At 38.8% G+C, this 12,537-nt stretch overlaps 2 protein-coding genes across 3 annotated transcripts in view; both read right to left on the bottom strand.

Annotated features, from left to right (window-relative positions):
- Positions 1–3,649, bottom strand: part of LOC146520204 (uncharacterized) — a 28,453-nt gene extending 24,804 nt beyond the window's left edge. Inside the window, exons 1-2 of one of the 2 annotated variants that reach the window (XR_014873762.1) lie at positions 3,513–3,649; positions 1,205–1,967 (exon numbers count right to left, since the gene is read on the bottom strand). Coding sequence is in view for 1 of the 2 variants with exons in the window: in XM_085157366.1 (XP_085013492.1) it covers positions 1,259–1,966 (708 nt within the window). In the remaining variant the exon portion in view is untranslated. Of the gene's footprint in view, positions 1–1,134; positions 1,968–3,512 lie in introns of those variants that run through there. The other variant, XM_085157366.1, reaches the window with a different exon arrangement.
- A 402-nt stretch (positions 3,650–4,051) lies between these two features.
- On the bottom strand, positions 4,052–10,587 carry LOC146520203 (uncharacterized). The gene is made up of 2 exons (XM_085157365.1): positions 7,632–10,587; positions 4,052–6,706 (listed from the first exon to the last, which is right to left on the bottom strand). The coding sequence occupies exons 1-2, from the start codon at positions 7,670–7,672 to the stop codon at positions 5,896–5,898; spliced, it is 852 nt and encodes a 283-aa protein (XP_085013491.1). The 5' UTR covers positions 7,673–10,587; the 3' UTR covers positions 4,052–5,895.
- Between the last annotated feature and the right edge of the window lie 1,950 nt (positions 10,588–12,537).

Genomic DNA, 12,537 nt, shown 5'->3' with positions numbered 1-12,537 from the left:
AAAGCTCAACTTAATCTGTGTTGATGTAACCGGTGTGTTCCTGCGTTGTGTCTGACAAAGAAAGGTAAAAGAAAGAAAGACCTCCAAGTAAATAACTTGACTGCTCCAGCTCCTACGACCAAATACAAACAGTGGGGAAGAGGGTTAGCTCAACCCATCACATCTTCCAAGTGTTACGATTCTTTGATGTGGGGTTGAGAACAAAACCACCAATACACCAACCAAGTAGAGTCAAAAAACTGATGTATTAAACACACGTGTGGGAGAAGTACACAACGTCACCGTCTGCATAGATCTCAACTAAAAAACACATCAGACTGTTTTTGTATATCAGGTTCAGCCTCTTAATGCGTAAGCAAAAAACATATATCATACGTCTACTACAGTTAGTGACCTTTAGACACTTCCTATATCTGTATGTATTAAAGAACCATTTTCAGTCGTCTTAGACTGCAGATATTTCCTGTCGTTCTATTCTTTTCGTACCCGACCGGAGCACATCCTGTACTTAACTGTAGCTAAGCAGGCACGTCTACAAGTTACAAGCAAAATGCTTTTTTAAGGCTCTGCGCGTTCAATAGCTTCTAGATTAAGATGTTACTAATAAAAGCCCTCTTATCTAATAATGTATTTTCCACACAAGCTAGCCAGAATTATATGTTCATGCTAGTGTTAACGGCACCTAAAACACATTCGTGGCACACACATACTAGACATTTATAGCATCTAACAAAAACAGGGACAATGATGACAATAACTGAACTAAAATCACAATCAGAAACATCAGGGTGGATAAATATACATTATATGTGTGTTGTACAGTGTCTGGAAAGAAATGACACCAACCTTTCTCACAGGCGAATTGTAGAAAACGGGTGAGGCCAAAGGGGTACACTGTATTTATAGGGTTGCACCAAAGAAGAAGAACAATGAGGAGGGGCTCTAACTGATAAAAAACATAACTACAGGCTTGAAGGTCCTAAAAGTCAGGTATAAACTGGCAAATAAAATTTGTGGTCTACAACACATTTTCTGTAATTGTAACAATATGTAATTTATGGCCCAGTTACATTGACATTGAGTTTAGTTGATTTAATATTTAGATGAGTATGACAGATACACAAGACCAAAAAAGACTGAAGCAAGAAGCACAACAAGACAGATGAAACAATAAACACAGTTTTTGTCTTCCAAATTAGAGTACCTTTCTGAAAAGGCAAAAGCATCGTTTTGACGACTCTGTGAGCTATGGAGCACATCATGCTGATGTGTGTTGTATCACAATAAACAACAACAGTCCAAGACAAGCGAGGTCAACCCACGTGTTTCTTATCTCTGATAGCTGGGAGTCATCAGCGTTGCTTCTATAGCGGTTTCTGAGAGACATCAGTAAATTGATGTCATCACTGTCCATGGGAAACCTCCTGATCGCTCTTAAGAGGCTAGTAGTGATCCCATATGTATGTTGTGGATCATACGCTGTCAGTTGATATCCAGCTGCCTCATAATGCTGTGTGATATAGACTTGGTCTATTATACGTGAAGTTCGCCGCCTCACATTCTGCTCCCTGACTCTGATTATGATTCGAGCCCTGTTACCGTCCTCTTGCTCCGATTGGATGACATGAGGTGGAAGTTGCAACGATCCTTCTCGATGGATATTACCAAGACTGTAGTACTGATATCCCCTCGGCAGTGGCTCTAACAGCTGTTCATCGTTGCGATATTGATGTGAGCCATAATCACGATGGTTTGGGCCAAAGGTCAGACGTATGTCATCGTTTGTGTTGATGTCAACTGTGTTGGCAAACCAGTGGAGGAACCGGAGGCAGTCCTCTTGGGCAGATGTGTCAGAGCCTACTGACCTCAGATGAGTGATTGAGTTGAGCTTTCTTACAGCTGACACAGAGCTGAAGGTCAGGAGGAGAGCCACACAGCAGCTCATCATTCTTCCAAACATCTTCATCCTGGAGAGGTTTAAGAAGTTGCTGTTTTTATTGTTTATGCATACTTTATATTCTGACACTCATTATGTGATTTATGACCAAGTGAAACGATTACGTGATGACTGCATATTGTGATTAATAGGATAATCATGATTAAGACAGCTTTAAATGTATTCCTAGTTTATAATTTGATAGCCATTCAGCCACACAAACTCTGAAACAGGTTTTACTTGTTTTTCTCCTCTCTGGTTTATACCATCTATTATGGGTTGGAATTGCATTTTAAAATTTTGCTTTCTTCAACTGAAATCAAAAGTTAGTTTTTTGATTAAATGTTAGGAGAGGCTTTTTATTAAGAAAAGTTTTTTTCTTTTTCTTTTTTCCCACTTAGCCATTACACTTCTGTTAACCCATAATTTTATTTATTTATGTTGTCAGGTGGTTTCATGATACTCACTTCTCCATGTGTCAGAAAGTTAAACTAATAACATCAAAACTAGATCATTTTGCACTTGAATGAGTATGCTTGTAATTTAAGAGAAAGTGGACAAAGTACAATCCATTTCATCTTATCTTTAAATATTTTGTCATTGGTAGAATAAATGGAGCATTAGAAAAGAGGGTAAAGTCATGGGAGTGAAAATAAAGAAAATGAGAGAACCTGTGTAAGTCTGCTGCTGCTGTTCGTGTGAGGACAGTCGTAGCTCCCTTATGCTTTGCTTTTCTTGTAAATAGAACCAGACCAACAAGTTTTGCTAGTTGATAAGATGAAGCTTGGTAATCTAGCCATTTTGATGAGAGTATTAAAGAGCAACATCATCATGGATTTAAGTGTTTCTAGTTTAACAGTCACGTAAAAGCAGATTATTGATAATTTTATGAGCAGGTTTAAGTTTAAACATGGACGTGTCTGCAGGGTGAGTGACGCAGTTGTCGCCATAATAAACTTGTTAGTTGTCTCTTAGCTCATTTTTATTTCCACAAATGCAAATACAGTAGCCAAAAGCCTAATTTTAAACACTACTATAATGATACTGTATCTTACATAAAATTGATTCGTGAATTACTTAATAAAAAGGCTATGAAAACTATTACTATTTGTACTAATTACAAATTATTTGAATGTATTTAACTTTTTATATCAAGTTTAAAAACAAAACAAGGAGGTCGAGGCACGATGTGCCGGGAGTGCGGGGGGAACACCGCACTTCCGGCACATCGGGAGCGCACTCCCGATGCTCGACCTCAGCTTCGAGCTGGTGGGTAACAGACGTCTCCAAAAACGAGCACTTTTACAAATATGCGCAAATATGTCTTGATGAACCGATCAGATATTTGAAGGTTACACAGCTACATTCATGCCTGAAAACATCTTAAACGTTTATCTTATACGTTTATTAAAAGTTGATCTCACAATAGTTTTGCGATCTCGCAAAAGTTCATCTTATTTTTTTCTCCCATGTCCCAAGTGGCCACTTCATTGTATCTTTAAATATAGAAAAAAAAAATCCTGCATTAGGGCAAAATCATGTGAGTAAGTGAAAAGGAAACCACCAGTAAACTTACCTTTGTAAGTCTGCTGTTGTTTGTGTGAGGACAGTTGTAACTCCCTTTAAGTTTTGCTTTCCTGGTAAATGAAACCAGAGCAATAAGCTCCACTAGTGGCGAAGATGAAGGTTGACAATCCAGATAATTAGATGAGGCTACTAAAGAGCAACACCATTATGGATTTAAGGGTTTCTTGTATGATTTGTTTGGTCATTCAAATTTCCTTATTTAAAGGTTACTGTCATCATATTAACAAACTTTAAGATCCCTACATAGAAAGATGTGATTACTAAATTACTGGATCGGATATTGGAGAGAAATAAAAAATGTAATCCGATCCAAGAAGAAAAGCACCTCACAAAACTTGCGACATGGCATAACTCGGCTCATAACCGTAGCACGTCGGAGCAGTATGCATCACGTGATAGAGCGGCTGTGGGGTGCGAGACCTGTCGGGGTCTGGTTCAGCATTTGGAGCCTCGCTACCAAACCGGCACTCTCTTGTTTGTTTATCGCCCACTTCGCGCCAGAAACAACAGCAGCACGTTTAACCTTGATAAGCTGTTGTTAGAACTTATTTAATATTACTTTCTACACCAGGATCTTTTTCTACGTAGCTGACGGCTGGTAACTGTGCAGGAGCGGATCTAGCAAAGTTTAGCCAGGGGACCCGATAGGGCATTAACAGGGAAAAGGGGCACAAAGACATAATTTTCTTTCTTAATCTCATTTAAAATGTCTAGCTTTTAATAAATAATTATCTGAATCTTACACCCAAACACAAAGAAAACAATGTAAATGTTGGCATAAAAGTATTTTAATGAATGAATGTGTGCCTTCGACCAGTGAGTCAGAAGTCAACACTTTAGCAGTGAGTGACCCTGTAGAACTTTGTTTAGGATTACAGTACTTCTCTCTTTAGTTATATTAGTACACTTTTAATAGTGGAGCATGACACCATACTGGAGGAGAAGTCTGTTTTCAAGGTGTTTGCTCTTTGCTTACATTGTGGAAATAAAATCATCAAAGAGCTCAGAGTCAGGGCGTCACGAAGCACAGCATCTAAAACTAACAAAATAATGTTACAGGATCAAATTTCATCTAACTCTAAGCTTTACAACATTCCTCATGAAACATCTCCAAGCTGTAAAGCTAAACAGTCACTGTGGATCAGGGGCATCAAACATAACACCCAATAGAAAATGAATGCATAAAACAGGCAGCAACAGGAGCCAGCGTTGTGACATAACTGTAATAAATGAAATTGATGTACATAATAATCCAAATGAAAATCTAAAGAGGAGACAACAAGTTTAGAGACTCTTAAAGAAGAACCATTGTTGACTGTGGATGTTTGGATGAAAGTGATGCTCAGTGACGAATGTGCACGAGTCAAGCAGATGATGCTGAAATGCTCATTTATTGCTGTTCCAATGACACAAAGATGACTGATGATAATAAGCACATTTCCCCAAAATGGACTATATAATGTATAATAAACCCATTGTAAGGAAAGGCATGAAATATGAGACCATGTGGTGTTAATTTAAAAACTTACACGATTATTGAAATAGAAATGGATATAGTTGGAGACGATCTAAGACAGTTTGTTTGAGCAGCAGGCAGCAGAGCTACTAAATGTCATATCACCCTCTTTATTTTCACATCAAGGCACCACAGGATGAGTGGCTCTACTGCAGATACCTGCCAGGTTCATATTAATTAAACATGTCAGGTATAAATTTAGGGCCCAAACTTTCTCAGTGATTTATCTGAAGTAAGTTAAAAAAAAATTAAATATCTTACTGGAAGTCTGTGCAGTGAGCTAAGAATCAGAGTGATATGCTCTTTAATAAAAATATAGTTGCAGTAGTCAACCAAAAGATAAATCAGTAAATCAGCTGTTCTTTTTTAAAAAAAAAGAATCTGATTCGGTTACAGCCTTAAATATAGATGTCATCTGCATTGTGGAACTTCACATGGTAAATAATCCCCACCTTCTAAGTTTTATTTAACAATCTGAGAATGGTTCCCGTAAGACTCCAATAATGCCAGTGTCTGTATTCAGGCAGATATAATATAATATATAATATAACCCCTTTAATAAGATCACTGTCTTCACAGTGATGAAAGCTTGATTGGAAAACAGCATAGTTGCAATTAATATTCAAATAACTATTTTGATTTTAAAAGTTCTTTCGCAATAATCGTACCAATTATGGAAAATTTCAAATCCATAATAATTATATTATATTATATTATATTATATTATATTATATTATATTATATTATATTATATTATATTATATTATATTATATTATTCAAGAGGGATTTGACAACGGGAAGTTTTAGTGATGCAAACACAGCACATTCTGTGTGCTGATACTGATTTTAATTAAATTAATACTTGGGCAAGTTTTGAAGATACAGAAGACCAAAAACAACAATAAAAAGAATAATGAAAATCAAACAGATTGAATAACCAACCCAAGTGAACCAATCATTCTGACGTCTGTTGTGAGAGGAATGGTTCTCCTGCATCACAGTTAACAGCAATAGTCCAAGACAGGCAACGTAGCCCCACGTGTTTCTTTCCTCTGAAAACTGGGAATCATCTCTGAGAGACATCAGTAAGTTAATGGGGTCCAAGAAAAACCTCCTCAATGCTCTTAAGAGGTTAGTAGTGACCCGATATGTATGTAGTGGATCATACTCTGTCCCTTGATGTTCAGATGTCTCATAATGCTGTGTGATATAGACTCGGTCTATTCTCTGTGAAGTTTGGCGTCCCACATTCTGCTCCCAGACTCTGATTATAATCCGAGCCCTGTTGCCGTACTCGTGCTCTGATTGAGGGTGAGTGACATAATGTGGAAGTCGCAACGATCCTTGTTGATGGACATTCCCAAGACTGTAGTATTGATATCCCCACGGCAGTGGGTCTAACAGCTGTTCATTGTTGTGATATTGATGTGAGCCATAATCACGATGGTTTGGGTCAAAGGTCAGACTTATGTCACCATTTATGTCAATGTCAATTTCACTGGCAAACCAGCGGAGCAACCAAACGCCCTGCTCAGGCACAGACTGGCCAAAGCCTACTGACCTCAGATCAGTGATTGAGTTAAGCTTTTGTCTTACAGCTGACACAGAGCTGAAGGTCAGGAGGAGAGCCACACAGCAGCTCATCATTCTTCCAAACATCTTCATCCTGTAGAAATTTAAGAAGTCACTGTTTTTATTGTTCATGCATACTTTATATTATTAATTATATTGTGATTAATAGAATAATCCTGATTAAGACAGCTTTAAATTTATTCCCAGTTTATAATTTGATAGTCATTCAGCCACACAAACAATGAAACAGGTTTTACTTGTTTTTCCTCTCTCTGGTTAATACCATCCATCATGGGTTGGAATTGCTTTTTAAAATTTTGTTTTTTTCAATTGAAATCAAAAGTTACTTTTTTAATATTAGAGTTTACTTTTAATTAAGAGATTGTTAAGAGAGGCTTGTTAGTGAGAAAAGTTGTTTTCTCAAACAGCTTTAACTTTGTGACATAAAGAGAGAAAATCACACTAATAACTTGTATCTGTAACTTGATTTGTTGGCTGAAGCCTCCTGTCAGCTTCAGATAAATAACAGGGAAGGATCACTCAACACTCAGTTTACAGAGGATTAATTAAACAAAGCAAACTAAATAATTCTTTAACAAAGAAGTGAAGCATATTTTACAGCCATTAGCAAACATCCTTTTATTTTCATTTTTATTCATTACACTTCTTTTAAACCAGAATTTTATTTGTCAGGTGTGGTTCAGAAACGAGTCCAGTATCTAAAGCAATGCGTGCGACACGACAACAAACAGGTTTCATGATACTCACCTCTCCCTGTGTCAGAAAGTTAAACTGATTACGTTTGTCAAAACTGTAATATTGCAGACTTATAGATCATTTTTAATGTGAATGAGTTTGCTTGTAATTTAAGAGAAGGCGGACTAAGTGCAGTGTAATCCACTCCATGTTAAACCCACTTCATTGTATCTTTAAATGTAAAATAAATGCTGCATTAGAGACGAGGGTCACCTGAGTGAAAGTAAGCAAAAATGAATCCAAAAGGAAATGAGAGAACTTACCTGTGTAAGTCTGCTGCTGTTGTTTGTGTGAGGACAGTCATAGCTCCTTTTATGTTTTGCTTTTCTTGTAAATGAAACCAGAGAAACAAGCTCTGCTAGTCGTGAAGAGGAAGTTTGATATTCCAAATATTTGGATGAGGCTATTAAAGAGCAACACCATCATGGATTTAAGGGTTACAGTTGTAGCCACAGCTGCCCTGGGGCAGACTGACAGAAGCGAGGCTGCCATATTGCGCCATCGGCCCCTCTGGCCAACACCAGTAGGTGAAGTGTCTTGCCCAAGGACACAACAACCGAAACTGTCCAAGCTAGGGCTCGAACCGGCAACCTTCCGATTACAAGCCGAACTGCCAACTCTTGAGCCATGATCGCCCGGACACGTCTGCCCGACTGTAGTGTGAAAGGTGTATTAGAATAATTCAGCCTTCTAGAGATCGTGTCAGCAGGGTTGATTAAACTTTATTTGCCTCCAGCAGCAAGCTCACTGAGTCTATTTGTTTTAAGAAATGCGTGAGACAGTTAATACTTAAAAAAAAAAAATTAAGGACTTACAGTGCTTCTCTACTATGTTATATTAATCCACCTTTAACACTGTGTAGCCGGTCTGGCCTGAAACTCCGATCGCCGTGTTCCCTGCGTTGTGCTGTGCGAATGACCAGAGGAGTCAACTTTCACTTTGGCAGCTGGGGCGGATTTATTCTCCCATAACTCTCCTCAGCCGGGCGTCCAAGTGACTGTTCAAAATAAAAATAAATCAGTACAGCAACTTCATCTTACTGGGCTTCTGCATGCACACCTCTGCTCAGCGGGGCCTCTAGGCGACTGAGGTGCAACACAATAACAAATATTATCGTCAAATTGATCTACTAAAATACTCGAACACATCTTTAAACATATATAAGAAATTAAAATGCACTGAATTGTGACATTTCCTCATCAACAACAAAATTAAGCTCTAGGGAGACCCTATTTACCAGTGGCAATTTTACATATTTTTTAGTTACATATATTTAACAATAAGTTGAAGTTGTTAACATGAATTACAAACAACTAAAAGATATAACCAGTAACCAGTGACACAAAAATAAAAGAGGGAGCTCACATACCTGTTCAACAGAAAAATAAATTAGTACAGCAACTTCATTTTACTGGGCTTCTGCACGCACACCTTCAAGGGAGAGAAAAGAATAGCGGACCACATGAGAAACCACCTGCATGCTCCTGTGCCCTAACCTGAGATCGGCTAATTAGCATGTTGCAATAAAGTGCTGTACTCGACAGAGAAAGAACAATTCACACTAAAACATCTGACAAAACTGTGAGACAAAATGCATCAAAGGTCAAAGGTCACACAAACAAAATAAAAGCTCCCAAAAAATAAATATATATAAATAAACACATATTCATAACCAAAACTTACAAAGCAAAATAACACTACAGGATGGATCTTTGGTGAAATATAAATTATTTTTTTAATACACCCGTTACAACTGCACCATGACACCATAAGGGAGGAGAAGTTTGTTTTCCAGGTGTTTGCTCTTTTCAAACTTACTGGGAAAACTTATCAAAGTTCTCAGACCTCAGGGTGTCACAACGCACGGCATCTGAAACTGCCAACATAATGTTACAGGATTAAACCTCTTCTAACTATAAGCTTTACAACATTCCTCGTGAAGCATCTCCAAGCTGTAAAGCTTTACAGTCGCTGTAGATGAGGGGTGTCAAACATAAAGCCCAGCTAGGATGGGGTGTCTGGTGATCCCCTCAACTACTTTCCAGAGTATCTTCTAATAAAGGATGTAAGGAAGGAAACTTTGAAGCAATTTTACTTCCGTGCTGATTAAAATTGTGGATGTCTGGATGAAAGTGATGCTCGGTGATGAATCTGCACAAGTCAAGCAGATGACGCTGAAACTTTCATCCAGTGCTGTTCTAATAACACAAAGATGACTGAAGATAACAAGCACATTTCTCTAAAACACACGAGACGAGGCTGCATGTGAAGTATAGGAACAGAGGAAACGGGGGTCACCACCTCAACAGCAAACACACAGGGCTAGTCTGCACTCAGATTTTGGACACTTTTGTCTTTTCATTGATGGAAAGTTGGTTTTGTGGCTCCATCCCGCAGAGCTGATCCATCACTTACTGTTGAAGAAACCTGGAACCAGCTTAATGGAGAATTATTGAATCAGCTGGTAGAGTCTGTACCTCAATTCAAGACATTTTAAAAGCCTGGGGAGGTGCCAACAATGCAGTCCTAGATGTATGCTGTATTTTATGGAGCTACTAAATCAAATTATTATTATTTTTGTCACTTAAATGGTTTATTTCCTACAAAATAAAAACCCCGAATCAACATCTGTCTCAGGTCAGCCAATAAGAGGCTATGCTGAAGTGCATGCTCCCTCTTTGAACAAGATAATGAGTTAAATGTTATCTTTTATAGTGACAGGAAACAGGAACTACAGCAGAGGTCATCCTTATTCTCAGATATATGTAGGTTATAATATAAACATAATGAAAAGAGCCAGACAGGCTGAAGGAGCTGTTATTGCCAATATGCTTTCATATCAAGGACAGACTTAAGTGGGAAAGATTTTGAAGCTATTAAAGGTTTAAACGCTCCTGTCAATGTTCCCTCTAAGGCAGCGGTCTCCAACCTTTTTTGCGCCACGGACCGGTTTATGCCCGACAATATTTTCACGGACCGGCGTTTAAGGTGTCGTGGATAAATACAACAAAATAAAACTAGTACCGGTACCGAAAAAAAGAAGATTTATTCATAACATACGTAAAAAGACCCAGAAAAACCGAGTTAACGATAAAAACGATAACAAAATAATGCTGAAAACCGATAAAAACCCTGAAATCCATACATTTCGCACCTGAGCCTCAACTCTCGCGACCTGGTACCAAACGACTCACGGTGATGTGATGTTCTGTATCGAGGCTTCGAAGCTTGTGTCGAGTAATTTAGGGGGCGTTTCCGCGATGCACGTATCGAGGCTTGCTTCATTTATGGGAGGAGCTGAAAATGATGACGTCCGAAGCCTCGCTGCCCGGCTGTACCACGTGACTGGTTCATGAAGTGGTTCGAACTTTGCCGCGAGCTATGACAGCGATATAAACACCTCAGACTTCATTCAAGATGTGGGTGTTTGATGGAGAGTTGCGGTTAGTGAGAGTTTGGAGACAGTTTGGAGGTTTGTGAGAGTGAGGAGAGAAAGTCAGGAGAGAATGGAGCCAGCTAAGAAGAGGAGGATGTCCTCCCCTGTGTGGGAACATTTTGATCTTATTCCTCCCAACAAGGTATGTAAATTTCTACAGAAGATGTATTTTCATAATACTGATGGTGCAATACAATTTATGTTAAGCGGCTTTACTTTTGTACAAGGTGAAGTGTTTGCTATGTGCCAGGGAGCTGGGATATAACAACAACACCTCACCCATGCTTAGGCAATACAAAGCTTTGCATGAGAATAGGTGGAGCAAGACCAGGTGAGTCATCAAATGCCATGATAATATAGCATGCAGTAATGTTACTAAATGATATAACAATATTATACAACTGTAATAAGTTATGTGTGTAAAATTTATATTTGTGCTTTGTCTTTATTGTCTTTCCTCAGGAGAACAATCTCAAATAGATGAAGACCTGGTTAGCATGGTGATTGAGGACTCCCAGCCATTTAGCATTGTGGAGGACAAAGGATTTAAAAGATTTGTTAAATCATTAAATCCTAGCTATGTTCTCCCCACTAAAAAGGTCATAAAAGCAGTGAAAATTTAGTTTTTACAGAATAAAATGTGAACAGGCAGGACAAAGCCTCAGTCTGTAGCTGTCCATACCTCAACGTTACAAAAGCACAACCACTGTCCACACCCCAACCACACCTCACCTCACAGTAAATGATCATTTCCATTTTAAGCATTTCCAAATAATCATTTTCCATACTGCCAGTATAAATATACACAGTATGCTGCCATCACTACAATATACATGTTTTACACACTCCTTTTGTTGTTGACATTTACAGGCTGTGTGCAAAAGGCCACACTCTTCAAATTCATGCCAACTAATATTTTTACGTCCAGTAGGTGTCCTACTAGAGCAAATGAAGCTTCAAGACGCTTTGCGCTGGGGTGAACCAATTGGATGAAAAGCTTCAGTGCTTCATGAAGCTTCATCTGCCCATCACTACGGACCGGTACCAGTCCGAGGCCCGGGGGTTGGGGACTGCTGCTCTAAGGGACCTCCCAGTTCAGATCAATCGCATCACCTGCAGAGGACTGGAACTGCAACTGGAAGCACACCCTCGCATTATCTGAGAGTGCAAAAACCCCAGAGTTACTCTGATCTACACGTCTGACTCACACGGAGCTTTATATGAGTGCAAATCCGGAGTTTACATCGAAGCTCAAGCTTCAGACGTGCACAGCATGCAGAAAGAAAACCATGCAACTCTATGAGAAAAGAGATGTGGTGCATGGAAATGAAAACCAGTGAACAAGTATCCTCAGGGAGCTTTTCTTCCAGTAGGGTTTTTTGAAAGAAGAAAGGGCTATGACATTAATGCCAAAGGTTCTGAACTTCTGATCATTTAGGTTTTGTTTTCACAGTGAACTGATGTCACTGATGTTTCAAAGACACTCATGCAACTTTGGTCAGCCATCAACATGTTCATATAGAGAGATTATTGGGAGCAGCAGAAATTGTGGCCATGTGATGACACATTCACATTTGTCCACCCAGCACCCCAACTGATTGTCTTGTAAGTAGAGAAATAAGTTCCTAAATGAAATTCATCTACCACAGTGAGCAATCTAGTTTCCTCCAGTGCTTGAATCAGGCATGACAGACAGCATGGTCTCAGAGACCAGCTCAGTTACTGCAGATTAA

The sequence above is a fragment of the Neolamprologus multifasciatus genome, chromosome 4 (assembly GCF_963576455.1).
Source record: "Neolamprologus multifasciatus chromosome 4, fNeoMul1.2, whole genome shotgun sequence".
Lineage (NCBI taxonomy): Eukaryota > Metazoa > Chordata > Actinopteri > Cichliformes > Cichlidae > Neolamprologus > Neolamprologus multifasciatus.
The sequence above is the reverse complement of the archived record's forward strand: the minus strand, read 5'-3'. Positions and strand labels throughout refer to the sequence as shown.

What these genes read in the sequence shown, in the direction of transcription:
- LOC146520203 (XM_085157365.1), bottom strand. Translation starts at nt 7,672, where the DNA reads ATGACTGTCCTCACACAAACAACAGCAGCAGACTTACACAG. An exon ending in ACAGCAGCAGACTTACACAG is followed by an intron (nt 6,707 to 7,631) that starts GTAAGTTCTCTC and finishes AAATTTCTACAG; the next exon opens with GATGAAGATGTTTGGAAGAA.